Source organism: Rhinoderma darwinii, chromosome 2 (genome assembly GCF_050947455.1).
Source record: "Rhinoderma darwinii isolate aRhiDar2 chromosome 2, aRhiDar2.hap1, whole genome shotgun sequence".
Classification (NCBI taxonomy): Eukaryota; Metazoa; Chordata; class Amphibia; order Anura; family Rhinodermatidae; genus Rhinoderma; species Rhinoderma darwinii.
The window spans coordinates 236,810,210-236,830,307 of record NC_134688.1 but is presented as its reverse complement, the minus strand read 5'-3'; the positions used below and the strand labels follow the sequence as shown (position 1 = coordinate 236,830,307).

General features: G+C 43.6%; 1 protein-coding gene across 1 annotated transcript in view; it reads right to left on the bottom strand.

Moving 5' to 3' along the window:
• The window catches only part of SYAP1 (synapse associated protein 1), a 35,428-nt gene extending 16,089 nt beyond the window's left edge, over positions 1 to 19,339 (bottom strand). Inside the window, exons 1-4 of the mRNA XM_075852978.1 lie at positions 18,920 to 19,339; positions 16,935 to 17,053; positions 15,335 to 15,401; positions 661 to 734 (exon numbers count right to left, since the gene is read on the bottom strand). Coding sequence (XP_075709093.1) covers positions 661 to 734; positions 15,335 to 15,401; positions 16,935 to 17,053; positions 18,920 to 19,127 — 468 coding nt within the window. The 5' untranslated portion in view covers positions 19,128 to 19,339. The remainder of the gene's footprint in view (positions 1 to 660; positions 735 to 15,334; positions 15,402 to 16,934; positions 17,054 to 18,919) is intronic.
• Between the last annotated feature and the right edge of the window lie 759 nt (positions 19,340 to 20,098).

Genomic DNA, 20,098 nt, shown 5'->3' with positions numbered 1-20,098 from the left:
TAACGCGCACGGTAAACACCATAAGAAATAAAAGAATTAAAACTGCAAAATTTTCCGTTTTTTGGTCAACTTAGCTCTTAACAAAAATGGAATAAAAAGTGATCAAAAAGTTGTTTGTACCAAAAACTGGTACTGATAAAAATGACAGCTCATCCCGCAAAAAATAAGTCATCTCACAGCTCAATCGATGAAAAAATAAAAAAGTTAAGGCTCTCAGAATGTTGTGACACAAAACTAGTTTTTTCTTTAAAAGTTGTAAAATATAAAAATAAAAAAAAAAACTATATAAATTTGATATCACCGTAATCGTATTGAACCGCAGAATAAAGCTAAGTTGTCATTTCTACCACACGGTGAAAGCCGTAAAAACGAAACCCAAAAATCGAGGAATCCATTTTTTTGCAATTTTAGCCTGCAAATATTTTTTTTAGTTTCCCAGTACATTATATGGAACTTTAAATGCTACCAGTAGAAACTACAACTCCTCCCGCAAAAAAATAAGCCCTCACACCACTCTTGATTAGAAAAAGTTGTGGCTCTCAGAAGGCGGGGAGTGGCAAATGAAAAATCAAAAAAATGGCTCGGTCCTGAAGGGGTTAAGATATTTACCTTTGTACTTATAATCTGTGAAACACAAAAATCGTTAAAGACAACTCTTACCGCTGATAGGGCCAAGATTTGCTGTTGAATGGTTTCCTCCTCACTATAGCCAACCCAAGGAGGAACTGCAGCTTCTATCAAAAAAACAAACAAAAAACAATCTGTAGATTCTCTGGATTTGCACTGAACTGTTACACCAAAATATTAGGAATTAATGGCGATGTGCAGTAGTTCTTAATGAATATTAACAGGAATATACATTTATTAAATATGTGTCTCTTATCAGTGGGGTCACAGCAGAGGCAAAACCATCCTATGCGCAAGGTCCGAATATATATTCAGAACCTCTGCTCAGCCCTTTTAACCCCCTTGTCATCATTTTGCATTTAAACGGCCGTATAAACCTTTATCGTTTTTTTTTAAAATAATTTGTCTGAAAACTTTTTTTTTTTATAAAAGTAAAAAAGAAATATTACTTTTTGCAAAGCTACATCTACACTACATCTACATCTACACTACATCTACGTATGCACTACATCTACGTATGCGCCACATCTACACTACATCTACGTATGCGCTACATCTACGTATGCGCTACATCTACGTATGCGCTACATCTACGTATGCGCTACATCTACACTACATCTACATATGCGCTACATCTACATATGCGCTACATCTACGTATGCGCTACATCTACGTATGCGCTACATCTACGTATGCGCTACATCTACGTATGCGCTACATCTACGTATGCGCTACATCTACGTATGCGCTACATCTACGTATGCGCTACATCTACGTATGCACTACATCTACACTACATCTACGTATGCGCTACATCTACGTATGCGCTACATCTACGTATGCGCTACATCTACGTATGCGCTACATCTACGTATGCGCTACATCTACGTATGCGCTACATCTACGTATGCGCTACATCTACGTATGCGCTACATCTACGTATGCGCTACATCTACACATCTACGTATGCGCTACATCTACGTATGCACTACATCTACGTATGCGCTACATCTACGTATGCACTACATCTACACTACATCTACGTATGCACTACATCTACATCTACGTATGCGCTACATCTACGTATGCGCTACATCTACGTATGCGCTACATCTACGTATGCGCTACATCTACGTATGCGCTACATCTACGTATGCGCTACATCTACACTACATCTACGTATGCACTACATCTACGTATGCACTACATCTACACTACATCTACGTATGCGCTACATCTACGTATGCGCTACATCTACGTATGCGCTACATCTACGTATGCGCTACATCTACGTATGCGCTACATCTACGTATGCGCTACATCTACGTATGCGCTACATCTACGTATGCGCTACATCTACGTATGCGCTACATCTACACTACATCTACGTATGCACTACATCTACGTATGCACTACATCTACACTACATCTACGTATGCACTACATCTACGTATGCACTACATCTACGTATGCACATCTACATCTACGTATGCACTACATCTACACTACATCTACGTATGCGCTACATCTACGTATGCGCTACATCTACGTATGCGCTACATCTACGTATGCGCTACATCTACGTATGCGCTACATCTACGTATGCGCTACATCTACGTATGCGCTACATCTACACTACATCTACGTATGCGCTACATCTACGTATGCACTACATCTACGTATGCACTACATCTACACTACATCTACGTATGCGCTACATCTACGTATGCGCTACATCTACGTATGCGCTACATCTACGTATGCGCTACATCTACGTATGCGCTACATCTACGTATGCACTACATCTACGTATGCACTACATCTACACTACATCTACGTATGCACTACATCTACGTATGCACTACATCTACGTATGCGCTACATCTACGTATGCACTACATCTACGTATGCACTACATCTACACTACATCTACGTATGCGCTACATCTACGTATGCGCTACATCTACGTATGCGCTACATCTACGTATGCGCTACATCTACGTATGCGCTACATCTACGTATGCGCTACATCTACGTATGCGCTACATCTACGTATGCGCTACGTATGCACTACATCTACGTATGCACTACATCTACGTATGCACTACATCTACGTATGCACTACATCTACGTATGCACTACATCTACGTATGCACTACATCTACGTATGCACTACATCTACACTACATCTACGTATGCGCTACATCTACGTATGCGCTACATCTACGTATGCGCTACATCTACGTATGCGCTACATCTACACTACATCTACGTATGCGCTACATCTACGTATGCGCTACATCTACGTATGCGCTACATCTACGTATGCGCTACATCTACGTATGCGCTACATCTACGTATGCGCTACATCTACGTATGCGCTACATCTACGTATGCGCTACATCTACGTATGCGCTACATCTACGTATGCACTACATCAACGTATGCACTACATCTACACTACATCTACGTATGCGCTACATCTACGTATGCGCTACATCTACGTATGCGCTACATCTACGTATGCGCTACATCTACGTATGCGCTACATCTACGTATGCGCTACATCTACACATCTACGTATGCGCTACATCTACGTATGCACTACATCTACGTATGCGCTACATCTACGTATGCACTACATCTACACTACATCTACGTATGCACTACATCTACATCTACGTATGCGCTACATCTACGTATGCGCTACATCTACGTATGCGCTACATCTACGTATGCGCTACATCTACGTATGCGCTACATCTACGTATGCGCTACATCTACGTATGCGCTACATCTACACTACATCTACGTATGCACTACATCTACGTATGCACTACATCTACACTACATCTACGTATGCACTACATCTACATCTACGTATGCGCTACATCTACGTATGCGCTACATCTACGTATGCGCTACATCTACGTATGCGCTACATCTACGTATGCGCTACATCTACGTATGCGCTACATCTACACATCTACGTATGCGCTACATCTACGTATGCGCTACATCTACGTATGCACTACATCTACACTACATCTACGTATGCACTACATCTACGTATGCACTACATCTACACTACATCTACGTATGCACTACATCTACGTATGCACTACATCTACGTATGCACATCTACATCTACGTATGCACTACATCTACACTACATCTACGTATGCGCTACATCTACGTATGCGCTACATCTACGTATGCGCTACATCTACGTATGCGCTACATCTACGTATGCGCTACATCTACGTATGCGCTACATCTACGTATGCGCTACATCTACACTACATCTACGTATGCGCTACATCTACGTATGCACTACATCTACGTATGCACTACATCTACACTACATCTACGTATGCGCTACATCTACGTATGCGCTACATCTACGTATGCGCTACATCTACGTATGCGCTACATCTACGTATGCGCTACATCTACGTATGCACTACATCTACGTATGCACTACATCTACGTATGCACTACATCTACACTACATCTACGTATGCACTACATCTACGTATGCACTACATCTACGTATGCACTACATCTACGTATGCACTACATCTACGTATGCACTACATCTACGCTACATCTACGTATGCGCTACATCTACGTATGCGCTACATCTACGTATGCGCTACATCTACGTATGCGCTACATCTACGTATGCGCTACATCTACGTATGCGCTACATCTACGTATGCGCTACGTATGCACTACATCTACGTATGCACTACATCTACGTATGCACTACATCTACGTATGCACTACATCTACGTATGCACTACATCTACGTATGCACTACATCTACACTACATCTACGTATGCGCTACATCTACGTATGCGCTACATCTACGTATGCGCTACATCTACGTATGCGCTACATCTACGTATGCGCTACACCTACGTATGCGCTACATCTACACTACATCTACGTATGCACTACATCTACACTACATCTACGTATGCGCTACATCTACGTATGCGCTACATCTACGTATGCGCTACATCTACGTATGCGCTACATCTACGTATGCGCTACATCTACGTATGCACTACATCAACGTATGCACTACATCTACGTATGCACTACATCAACGTATGCACTACATCTACACTACATCTACGTATGCGCTACATCTACGTATGCGCTACATCTACGTATGCGCTACATCTACGTATGCGCTACATCTACGTATGCGCTACATCTACACTACATCTACGTATGCGCTACATCTACGTATGCACTACATCTACGTATGCACTACATCTACACTACATCTACGTATGCGCTACATCTACGTATGCACTACATCTACGCTACATCTACGTATGCGCTACATCTACGTATGCACTACATCTACGTATGCACTACATCTACACTACATCTACGTATGCGCTACATCTACGTATGCGCTACATCTACGTATGCGCTACATCTACGTATGCGCTACATCTACGTATGCGCTACATCTACACTACATCTACGTATGCGCTACATCTACGTATGCACTACATCTACGTATGCACTACATCTACACTACATCTACGTATGCGCTACATCTACGTATGCACTACATCTACGTATGCACTACATCTACGTATGCACTACATCTACGTATGCACTACATCTACGTATGCACTACAGCTACGTATGCACTACAGCTACGTATGCACTACAGCTACGTATGCACTACAGCTACGTATGCACTACAGCTACGTATGCACTACATCTACGTATGCACTACATCTACACTACATCTACACTACATCTACGTATGCACTACATCTACGTATGCACTACATCTACACTACATCTACGTATGCACTACATCTACGTATGCACTACATCTACGTATGCACTACATCTACGTATGCACTACATCTACGTATGCACTACATCTACGTATGCACTACAGCTACGTATGCACTACAGCTACGTATGCACTACAGCTACGTATGCACTACAGCTACGTATGCACTACAGCTACGTATGCACTACATCTACGTATGCACTACATCTACACTACATCTACACTACATCTACGTATGCACTACATCTACGTATGCACTACATCTACACTACATCTACGTATGCACTACATCTACGTATGCACTACATCTACGTATGCACTACATCTACGTATGCACTACATCTACGTATGCACTACATCTACGTATGCACTACATCTACACTACATCTACGTATGCGCTACATCTACGTATGCGCTACATCTACGTATGCGCTACATCTACGTATGCGCTACATCTACGTATGCGCTACATCTACGTATGCGCTACATCTACGTATGCGCTACATCTACGTATGCGCTACATCTACGTATGCGCTACATCTACGTATGCGCTACATCTACACTACATCTACGTATGCGCTACATCTACGTATGCACTACATCTACGTATGCACTACATCTACGTATGCACTACATCTACACTACATCTACGTATGCGCTACATCTACGTATGCGCTACATCTACGTATGCGCTACATCTACGTATGCGCTACATCTACGTATGCGCTACATCTACGTATGCGCTACATCTACGTATGCGCTACATCTACGTATGCGCTACATCTACGTATGCGCTACATCTACGTATGCACTACATCTACGTATGCACTACATCTACGTATGCACTACATCTACACTACATCTACGTATGCACTACATCTACGTATGCACTACATCTACGTATGCACTACATCTACGTATGCACTACATCTACATCTACGTATGCGCTACATCTACGTATGCGCTACATCTACGTATGCGCTACATCTACACTACATCTACGTATGCACTACATCTACGTATGCACTACATCTACGTATGCACTACATCTACGTATGCACTACATCTACACTACATCTACGTATGCGCTACATCTACGTATGCGCTACATCTACGTATGCGCTACATCTACGTATGCGCTACATCTACGTATGCGCTACATCTACGTATGCGCTACGTATGCACTACATCTACGTATGCACTACATCTACGTATGCACTACATCTACATATGCACTACATCTACGTATGCAGTACATCTACACTACATCTACGTATGCGCTACATCTACGTATGCGCTACATCTACGTATGCGCTACATCTACGTATGCGCTACATCTACACTACATCTACGTATGCACTACATCTACGTATGCACTACATCTACGTATGCACTACATCTACGTATGCACTACATCAACGTATGCACTACATCAACGTATGCACTACATCAACGTATGCACTACATCTACGTATGCACTACATCTACGTATGCACTACATCTACGTATGCACTACATCTACGTATGCACTACATCTACGTATGCACTACATCTACGTATGCACTACATCTACGTATGCACTACATCTACGTATGCACTACATCTACACTACATCTACACTACAACTACGTATGCGCTACATCTACGTATGCACTACATCTACGTATGCACTACATCTACACTACATCTACACTACAACTACGTATGCGCTACATCTACGTATGCGCTACATCTACGTATGCGCTACATCTACGTATGCGCTACATCTACGTATGCGCTACATCTACGTATGCACTACATCTACGTATGCACTACATCTACGTATGCACTACATCTACGTATGCACTACATATGCGCTACATCTACGTATGCGCTACATCTACGTATGCGCTACATCTACGTATGCGCTACATCTACGTATGCGCTACATCTACGTATGCGCTACATCTACGTATGCGCTACATCTACGTATGCGCTACATCTACGTATGCACTACATCTACGTATGCACTACATCTACGTATGCACTACATCTACGTATGCACTACATCTACGTATGCACTACATCTACACTACATCTACGTATGCACTACATCTACGTATGCACTACATCTACGTATGCACTACATCTACACTACATCTACGTATGCGCCACATCTACGTATGCGCCACATCTACGTATGCGCCACATCTACGTATGCGCCACATCTACGTATGCGCCACATCTACGTATGCGCCACATCTACGTATGCGCCACATCTACGTATGCGCCACATCTACGTATGCGCCACATCTACGTATGCGCCACATCTACGTATGCGCCACATCTACGTATGCGCCACATCTGCACTACATCTACGTATGCGCTACATCTACGTATGCGCTACATCTACGTATGCGCTACATCTACGTATGCGCTACATCTACGTATGCGCTACATCTGCACTACATCTACGTATGCGCTACATCTACGTATGCGCTACATCTACGTATGCACTACATCTGCACTACATCTACGTATGCGCTACATCTACGTATGCGCTACATCTACGTATGCGCTACATCTACGTATGCGCTACATCTACGTATGCGCTACATCTGCACTACATCTACGTATGCGCTACATCTACGTATGCGCTACATCTACGTATGCGCTACATCTACGTATGCGCTACATCTACGTATGCGCTACATCTACGTATGCGCTACATCTACGTATGCGCTACATCTACGTATGCGCTACATCTACGTATGCATTACATCTACGTATGCATTACATCTACGTATGCACTACATCTGCGCTACATCTACGTATGCGCTACATCTACGTATGCGCTACATCTACGTATGCACTACATCTGCACTACATCTACGTATGCGCTACATCTACGTATGCGCTACATCTACGTATGCGCTACATCTACGTATGCGCTACATCTACGTATGCGCTACATCTACACTACATCTACACTACATCTACGTATGCACTACATCTACGTATGCACTACATCTACGTATGCACTACATCTACACTACATCTACACTACATCTACGTATGCACTACATCTACGTATGCGCTACATCTACACTACATCTACGTATGCACTACATCTACGTATGCACTACATCTACGTATGCACTACATCTACGTATGCACTACATCTACACTACATCTACACTACATCTACGTATGCACTACATCTACGTATGCACTACATCTACGTATGCACTACATCTACGTATGCACTACATCTACACTACATCTACGTATGCGATACATCTACGTATGCGCTACATCTACGTATGCGCTACATCTACACTACATCTACGTATGCACTACATCTACGTATGCACTACATCTACGTATGCACTACATCTACACTACATCTACGTATGCACTACATCTACGTATGCACTACATCTACACTACATCTACGTATGCACTACATCTACGTATGCACTACATCTACACTACATCTACGTATGCGCCACATCTACGTATGCGCCACATCTACGTATGCGCCACATCTACGTATGCGCCACATCTACGTATGCGCCACATCTACGTATGCGCCACATCTACGTATGCGCCACATCTACGTATGCACTACATCTGCACTACATCTACGTATGCGCTACATCTACGTATGCGCTACATCTACGTATGCGCTACATCTACGTATGCGCTACATCTACGTATGCGCTACATCTGCGCTACATCTACGTATGCGCTACATCTACGTATGCGCTACATCTACGTATGCGCTACATCTACGTATGCGCTACATCTACGTATGCGCTACATCTACGTATGCCCTACATCTACGTATGCCCTACATCTACGTATGCCCTACATCTACGTATGCCCTACATCTACGTATGCACTACATCTACGTATGCACTACATCTACGTATGCACTACATCTACGTATGCACTACATCTACGTATGCACTACATCTACGTATGCACTACATCTACGTATGCACTACATCTACGTATGCACTACATCTACGTATGCACTACATCTACGTATGCACTACATCTACACTACATCTACGTATGCGCTACATCTACGTATGCGCTACATCTACGTATGCGCTACATCTACGTATGCGCTACATCTACGTATGCGCTACATCTACGTATGCGCTACATCTACACTACATCTACGTATGCACTACATCTACACTACATCTACGTATGCGCTACATCTACGTATGCGCTACATCTACGTATGCGCTACATCTACGTATGCGCTACATCTACGTATGCGCTACATCTACGTATGCACTACATCAACGTATGCACTACATCTACGTATGCACTACATCAACGTATGCACTACATCTACACTACATCTACGTATGCGCTACATCTACGTATGCGCTACATCTACGTATGCGCTACATCTACGTGTGCGCTACATCTACGTATGCGCTACATCTACACTACATCTACGTATGCGCTACATCTACGTATGCGCTACATCTACGTATGCACTACATCTACGTATGCACTACATCTACACTACATCTACGTATGCGCTACATCTACGTATGCACTACATCTACGCTACATCTACGTATGCGCTACATCTACGTATGCACTACATCTACGTATGCACTACATCTACACTACATCTACGTATGCGCTACATCTACGTATGCGCTACATCTACGTATGCGCTACATCTACGTATGCGCTACATCTACACTACATCTACGTATGCGCTACATCTACGTATGCACTACATCTACGTATGCACTACATCTACACTACATCTATGTATGCGCTACATCTACGTATGCACTACATCTACGTATGCACTACATCTACACTACATCTACGTATGCGCTACATCTACGTATGCACTACATCTACGCTACATCTACGTATGCGCTACATCTACGTATGCACTACATCTACGTATGCACTACATCTACACTACATCTACGTATGCGCTACATCTACGTATGCGCTACATCTACGTATGCGCTACATCTACGTATGCGCTACATCTACACTACATCTACGTATGCGCTACATCTACGTATGCACTACATCTACGTATGCACTACATCTACGTATGCACTACATCTACGTATGCACTACGTATGCGCTACATCTACGTATGCGCTACATCTACGTATGCGCTACATCTACGTATGCGCTACATCTACGTATGCGCTACATCTACGTATGCGCTACATCTACGTATGCGCTACATCTACGTATGCACTACATCTACGTATGCACTACATCTACGTATGCACTACATCTACGTATGCACTACATCTACACTACATCTACGTATGCACTACATCTACGTATGCACTACATCTACGTATGCACTACATCTACATCTACGTATGCGCTACATCTACGTATGCGCTACATCTACGTATGCGCTACATCTACACTACATCTACGTATGCACTACATCTACGTATGCACTACATCTACGTATGCACTACATCTACGTATGCACTACATCTACGTATGCACTACATCTACACTACATCTACGTATGCGCTACATCTACGTATGCGCTACATCTACGTATGCGCTACATCTACGTATGCGCTACATCTACGTATGCGCTACATCTACGTATGCGCTACGTATGCACTACATCTACGTATGCACTACATCTACGTATGCACTACATCTACATATGCACTACATCTACGTATGCAGTACATCTACACTACATCTACGTATGCGCTACATCTACGTATGCGCTACATCTACGTATGCGCTACATCTACGTATGCGCTACATCTACGTATGCGCTACATCTACACTACATCTACGTATGCACTACATCTACGTATGCACTACATCTACGTATGCACTACATCTACGTATGCAGTACATCTACACTACATCTACGTATGCGCTACATCTACGTATGCGCTACATCTACGTATGCGCTACATCTACGTATGCGCTACATCTACACTACATCTACGTATGCACTACATCTACGTATGCACTACATCTACGTATGCACTACATCTACGTATGCACTACATCTACGTATGCACTACATCAACGTATGCACTACATCTACGTATGCACTACATCTACGTATGCACTACATCTACGTATGCACTACATCTACGTATGCACTACATCTACGTATGCACTACATCTACGTATGCACTACATCTACACTACATCTACGTATGCGCTACATCTACGTATGCGCTACATCTACGTATGCGCTACATCTACGTATGCGCTACATCTACGTATGCGCTACATCTACGTATGCGCTACATCTACGTATGCGCTACATCTACGTATGCGCTACATCTACGTATGCGCTACATCTACGTATGCGCTACATCTACGTATGCACTACATCTACGTATGCACTACATCTACACTACAACTACGTATGCGCTACATCTACGTATGCGCTACATCTACGTATGCGCTACATCTACGTATGCGCTACATCTACGTATGCGCTACATCTACGTATGCGCTACATCTACGTATGCGCTACATCTACGTATGCACTACATCTACGTATGCACTACATATGCGCTACATCTACGTATGCGCTACATCTACGTATGCGCTACATCTACGTATGCGCTACATCTACGTATGCGCTACATCTACGTATGCGCTACATCTACGTATGCACTACATCTACGTATGCACTACATCTACGTATGCACTACATCTACGTATGCACTACATCTACGTATGCACTACATCTACGTATGCACTACATCTACACTACATCTACGTATGCACTACATCTACGTATGCACTACATCTACGTATGCACTACATCTACACTACATCTACGTATGCGCCACATCTACGTATGCGCCACATCTACGTATGCGCCACATCTACGTATGCGCCACATCTACGTATGCGCCACATCTACGTATGCGCCACATCTACGTATGCGCCACATCTGCGCTACATCTACGTATGCGCTACATCTACGTATGCGCTACATCTACGTATGCGCTACATCTACGTATGCGCTACATCTACGTATGCGCTACATCTGCACTACATCTACGTATGCGCTACATCTACGTATGCGCTACATCTACGTATGCACTACATCTGCGCTACATCTACGTATGCGCTACATCTACGTATGCGCTACATCTACGTATGCGCTACATCTACGTATGCGCTACATCTACGTATGCGCTACATCTACGTATGCGCTACATCTGCACTACATCTACGTATGCGCTACATCTACGTATGCGCTACATCTACGTATGCGCTACATCTACGTATGCGCTACATCTACGTATGCGCTACATCTACGTATGCGCTACATCTACGTATGCGCTACATCTACGTATGCATTACATCTACGTATGCACTACATCTGCGCTACATCTACGTATGCGCTACATCTACGTATGCGCTACATCTACGTATGCACTACATCTGCACTACATCTACGTATGCGCTACATCTACGTATGCGCTACATCTACGTATGCGCTACATCTACGTATGCGCTACATCTACGTATGCGCTACATCTACGTATGCGCTACATCTACACTACATCTACACTACATCTACGTATGCACTACATCTACGTATGCACTACATCTACACTACATCTACACTACATCTACGTATGCACTACATCTACGTATGCGCTACATCTACACTACATCTACGTATGCACTACATCTACAATACATCTACGTATGCACTACATCTACGTATGCACTACATCTACGTATGCACTACATCTACGTATGCACTACATCTACACTACATCTACACTACATCTACGTATGCACTACATCTACGTATGCACTACATCTACGTATGCACTACATCTACGTATGCACTACATCTACACTACATCTACGTATGCGCTACATCTACGTATGCGCTACATCTACGTATGCGCTACATCTACGTATGCGCTACATCTACACTACATCTACGTATGCACTACATCTACGTATGCACTACATCTACGTATGCACTACATCTACACTACATCTACGTATGCACTACATCTACGTATGCACTACATCTACACTACATCTACGTATGCACTACATCTACGTATGCACTACATCTACACTACATCTACGTATGCGCCACATCTACGTATGCGCCACATCTACGTATGCGCCACATCTACGTATGCGCCACATCTACGTATGCGCCACATCTACGTATGCGCCACATCTACGTATGCGCCACATCTACGTATGCGCCACATCTACGTATGCGCCACATCTACGTATGCGCTACATCTACGTATGCGCCACATCTACGTATGCGCTACATCTACGTATGCGCTACATCTACGTATGCGCTACATCTACGTATGCCCTACATCTACGTATGCCCTACATCTACGTATGCCCTACATCTACGTATGCCCTACATCTACGTATGCCCTACATCTACGTATGCCCTACATCTACGTATGCACTACATCTACGTATGCACTACATCTACGTATGCACTACATCTACGTATGCACTACATCTACGTATGCACTACATCTACGTATGCACTATATCTATGCATGCGTAGTGCCACTGTAAGTCGAATTTGTGCAAACTACTTCCCACCAGTGACGTAAATGTACGTCATGGGGCAGGAAGGAGTAAATGACTTTTTTTGTGGAAACGGGCAATGCCATAATAACATTAGCTTTATTGTACAGGTTGTTATGGTTACAGTGACACGAAATATGGATTTTTATTTTAATATATATCTTTCATTGTTACTTTGGTGACTTTATTATTTATATATGTTACATTTATTCAACTTTTGTTTTCAGTTCAATATATATATATATATATTTATTTGTTTTAACTATATTGTATTGGAATATCAGTTTTTTTCCAATACATTATTGCCTGCACATATAAAACCCACCAGGCATCTTTCAAGCCACACCTAAGGTGTGAAATCTGGGACAACAGGGATGAAACATTTTTTAGATGCCTGATCAGGACATCTAAGGAGTTAAACAGCAAGTATTAGCATTTTCTCCAATGTCTGTTGCAGCAGGAGGGCAGCTGTCAAACACAGTCACTCCCCCGCAGATCATCGCAGTGAAATATTTATGCCATAGGTAGTTGATCATTCTAGACTTCTGATCTTCAGGCAATATCTTATAGCTTCATACATTGTAAACACTTCAGGCTATTATTATGGGATATGTTGGACATTCCAATCCCCCCCTGGGTGTTTTTAATTTTCTGTGTTTTAAATGTATGTGTTTTGTGGGTAATTTCTCCCTTATGGGACAATAAAGATATTTATATTTGTCATTTTTGTTTACCGACTTTATTTTTATATCAGGTATAATTTTGGTATTCAGATCATCGCAGTCACCCTGACATACATGTACATCTAGGTGCCCTCAAGGCAAACCAAATATTGACAACGTGTGCCAAGAGATTAATACTTACATTTTAGACTATAGTAAACAAACAGTAATGGTTTAGGGCGTTGAACAAATAGTAATTCCCTAATGTAATGTTATGGACTCTTTATAAGCAAACGTTAGATCATTACAGAAACATGGTGGGGGGAAATGCAAATTTAGTGCCATAATATACAGTATTAAAACAGCTCTATACGCAATTCTGTGTAGGCTTACCAAAAGGTGAACTTACAAATAGGAAAAGCCTAAAGAGAGAGTAAACAGTATACACAAACAGAAGCAGACAGGAAGAACAGGATAAACAGGGCAACGTGCCGTTCAGTACAATGATAGGAGATCCACAAAGGCAGTGCATGAAGGTCTGTAATGTGTCCCCTCAGGAAAGGAGAATCTACAGGGCCGTAGAAAAGCCAGAAACCGTTATCTGCATAAAATAAGTCATTCTACAAAACCCACCTGTCTTTCTATTAGACTTCTCCTGCACAAACTTTTCCTGTTCTTTCTGGAAGTCGCCAATGATGGTCTGTTAATAGCGGGAAACAAAACCAGAATAAGAGTTTGTTTCTAAATGGAACTTTAATTCAGCGTAACATAAGATTGATTTCATATTAAAGGGAGACTCCAGGGAAAACCAGTTGTAATAATTTATTAGAGAACCTTAAAGAATAATCTGTGTGTAAGCCCCAATACAGAAATGAGCCACGATATAATGCCACTAGCCCTTCCATCCCCTGCATATCGCATGGTAATATGGCCACCGCTCCCCAATGCTGAAGTAGCAGATATTTTTTTTTAATAATAAACCTACAGATACATGTGACATTAGAAGTGCTTTTCGTGACTTCATTTCTAACATAACCGAAAAACAAGGATTCCTCTTGGCTTGTTCACATCATCCAACCTGTAAACCAAACATATGCATAGGCTACAATGGATGGCAAAAAGAAAGTGTCCCGCTCGCAGACGGTCTAGTGGTCTACACTTTTCAACACAAAGGGACCCCACAAATAAACATATATACCGCGTAGAATATTTCTTTACAACGGGACGTAGGCAGCAGTTGGGCATAGAGATGCCCACCTCAGGGTTATACACATCTGAATAATATAAGGCTTTGTCCGTTGTTTTGACAGCAAGTATAGCGCTGTATGCTATACTATTCCTACCATCAAAACGTGACAGAACTGAGGGCTCCAGATGGCAACGTAAGCATAACCTAATATTTGTGATCTCCTGTAACAGATCATTTCGAATGATGGTTTCACTGACTGCTTAGGCTCCCGAGGTGACTGGAACCGTGCCGCCGAGATATTGAATCATTTTCATGCTTCCGCTGAGCTGGTGCAGATAAAAAGTGCTGATAAAATGTAAAATCCACATGATAAACAATAGATGGAACTAGAAGGAAAGGGTCCCTGAATGGAATAACACATCTGAAGTCATTTAGAAAACGGCCATCTGAGCTTCCGTCACAAAGGACGTAAAATATATCTACTAAATGCCTGTCGGCCTTAAAGAAGCACTCCGGCTATTTATTTTTTTAACCCTTCCCGTCTGAAAATTAGATGAAGTGAAAGGTAGTCCGGTGTATTGGCTTACCTGATACATTATTTCATGGGTAGCCGCTCCGTTCCGGGTTGCCGTTGGGTCACGTGATCGCTCAATGCAAGCCTGTGTGGCTCACATCAAGGTTCTCATAGATTTGCATTAAATGACTGATTTTAGGTCCCTACTGCAGGATTTAGGGAGTGAAAATAGGGATCACGTGACCCAACAGAACAGAGCGACTTCCCTCGAAATAAAGCACCAGGTAAGCCAATACTCCGGACTGCTTTGTACGTCATCACATTTTCAAGAAGGGGGGGGTTAAATAGCTGGAGTGCTTCTTTAATAGGAGGGACATAGATTTTACTCTCTCTAGTTCTGTTCATGGTTTCAGCTGCTAGTGAGTGGAAGTTTTGCAGGACTGCAGATAACAATCCTTCGCAATGAAGAAACAGATTCTACAAGGGAAGTGAACGAGTCCTTGAAGGTGCCAAAACTAAAACCATCAAACCTTATCAATGATGCCATCAATTTTCCCTTCTTCTACGGACTTCTTGATCGTATGAGCAGTTTCAGTAACCGATTCAGAAATCTTTTTCGTTGCGACTGAAGCCATGTTAAAGAGATAATCTGGGACAAAAGAAAATAGATTTTATCGACAAAGGAAAAAGCCTTCTGTATAGACATTTTATTATAAGGCTGTGTTCATCTTTTCTTTTTCTTGTTTAGCAACATGTGACAAAATAAGTAAAAAAGCGGATACAAACAATGTCCGAAGTCGCCATCTATCTCTAGTATGAGGTCCTCCGACCCCTGTGCTACCTTGTCCCGCTCCCACTGTCTCGTGGAATCTTCACCTGCCCAATGTCTAGTGTGCGCTGTCTCGCTGTAACCCCTCCGCTCGAGTGAAGTCTCTACTGGTCCTCAGCCACATGTGCCATGCAATTCAAGGTGTTCCAGTCATGAGCAGAGGGGGGGGGGGGGGGGGGGGGGGGGGGGGGGTTACAGCGGAAAGCCAGACACTGTATAACTGATTTATCGCTACTATCCTCAGATGAGCCGCAAGTGCTGAAGAGGCTTTCGGGGACTGTAATGTAGGTAATCAGTATCTGATCGGTGGGCGATCAGCTGCATGAAGGGGCTGCTTTAAAGAGGCTCTGTCACCAGATTTTGCAACCCCTATCTGCTATTGCAGCAGATAGGCGCTGCAATGTAGATAAGAGTAACGTTTTTATTTTTAAAAAACGAGCATTTTTGGCCAAGTTATGACCATTTTTGTATTTATGCAAATGAGGCTTGCAAAAGTCCAAGTGGGCGTGTTTAAAGTAAAAGTCCAAGTGGGCGTGTATTATGTGCGTACATCGGGGCGTTTTTACTACTTTTACTAGCTGGGCGTTCTGATGAGAAGTATCATCCACTTCTCTTCAGAACGCCCAGCTTCTGGCAGATCACGCTGTGACGTCACTCACAGGTCCTGCATCGTGACGGCCACATCGGCACCAGAGGCTACAGTTGATTCTGCAGCAGCATCGACGTTTGCAGGTAAGTAGCTACATCGACTTACCTGCAAACGCTGATGCTGCTGCAGAATCAACTGTAGCCTCTGGTGCCGATGTGTCCTCGCTCGTCCGACACGATGCAGGACCTGGGGCAGGAAGTGAGTGACGTCACAGCGTGATCTCTCAAGAACACGCTGTGTGTCTGCACTGCCAGAAGCTGGGCGTTGTGAAGAGAAGTGGATGATACTTCTATACACAACGCCCAGCTAGTAAAAGAAGTAAACACGCCCCGATGTACGCACATAATACACGCCCACTTGGACTTTTGCAAGCCTCATTTGCATAAATACAAAAATGGTCAGAACTTGGCCAAAAATGCTCGTTTTTTAAAAATAAAAACGTTACTCTTATCTACATTGCAGCGCCGATCTGCTGCAATAGCAGATAGGGGTTGCAAAATCTGGTGACAGAGCCTCTTTAAGTGATGGGGCTGAGCTGCAGTACCAGGCACAGTCACAAACAAATGTGCCTAAGTAAATAATGAAGGGCAGCTAAATCGGTGGAAGTGTTGGGACTTTGACCCCCTACTGATCCCATATTGACGGCCTATCCTAAGGATATCCCATCAATATTAGAGTCCCAGAAATGGGGTTTCATTGGGGTTACCTGGACAACAAGTGGTCCTTTGTTCTTCGGATCAGCGGAGGTGCCAGAGGCAGGACCCCCACCCATTACTACAGTGTTGGCATTATCCTAGTGATAAGCCATAAAATTACAAGATGAGAACAACCAAGAGGCGCTGTGTCAATTCCTTCTTCCACCTACCACTGATTATTTTCTGCCAGGGCACCTTGTAGATGCCCGTAGTTTGTGGCAGCCAGTGACTGGTTCACTGCAGATCACAGAACTAACATCAGGCACGGAGATAAACCAAATTCAATGGTCTACTGCCGTCAGCATAGCGCACACACAACCATACACAACGCAGGCGACTTACTGCCGAAGCCTTTGGCCTGTTTGAGCAGCACATCCTCCGCCTCCTCAGGCGACGGCTCTTCGGGCTCTGTGGGCCCTTTGCTCTCTCCTTGCTCCGTATTTACGGATTCCTCTTCGCTAGTGCTCTGTATCTGCTGAGCCTTCTCTTCCGTAGACTGGGAGTCTGACTCTGGGTCCAGGCCCAACCAGCTGCCCAGACCGCGAAACATGTTGCCCTCGGAGCCCGGTCACAGTCCCCCAAGTATTGACACTACGCAGTTACCGACGAATACGTTCTTGTTGTTGTTGTTCTACCGTTCACACCGTCAAAACTTCCTCGTTTCTACCGCCTACGTCACCACAGAAAGCCCAACCAATTGCGGCAGTCGCTGAATTCACGTGACACTGTCCACAGACCAGTTCTTACCAACCGACCATTCGACATCAGCCCTAACCACGCCCCCACGCCCCCACACCTCCCTCTCGCTGGCAGCCAGGTCAGATGCCGTCGTGCAGCGCAGTGTTCTGCGCTTGCGCAGAAGATAAGCGTTGCTGTCATATCATTGGTGGGATAGAGATCTGTAATTACAGGATCAAGATACAAAAAAACATGTTTTTGCCGTATAAGTAAAACATTTACACAAAGCAAAGGAACTTTGTATGTATTGTTGTTGTTTATAGTCTATGATTGCATTCTCCCAGTGACTGATTAGAGTATTTCCACCTGTAGTACCCATACACAGTATAATGTCCGCTTAGTGGCCCTCACACAGTATAATGCCCCCTCCCCTCGCTGCCACGCACAGCCCCACCTTGTACACAGTGCCCCCCTCTGGATTGTGCCATACAGCCTCCCTGTAGACAGTGCCATAATCCCCCACCTTCCCCATGTAGACAGTGCCCCTAAGCAGAAAAAAATGATACTCACCTAGGCCCCATTCCCTGAGCTGCTCCACAATGGGATCCTTGCGTAGGCCGGCGTGATCCTGTAGCCTAGTACTGAGTTTCCCTACCTTTTCGGACTCAAGGCACCACTGGAAAAAATGTCCTCAGGGCACCCCTACCAAAAATTGTTTCGAGAAAGAGAGAAAACGTCTAAAAACAAGCACTACACTCTTAGGGTATGTTCACACGATGAGAGGCATTTACGTGTGAAAAGACAGACTGTTTGCAGCTGCCTCGTTTCACACGTAAATGCTCC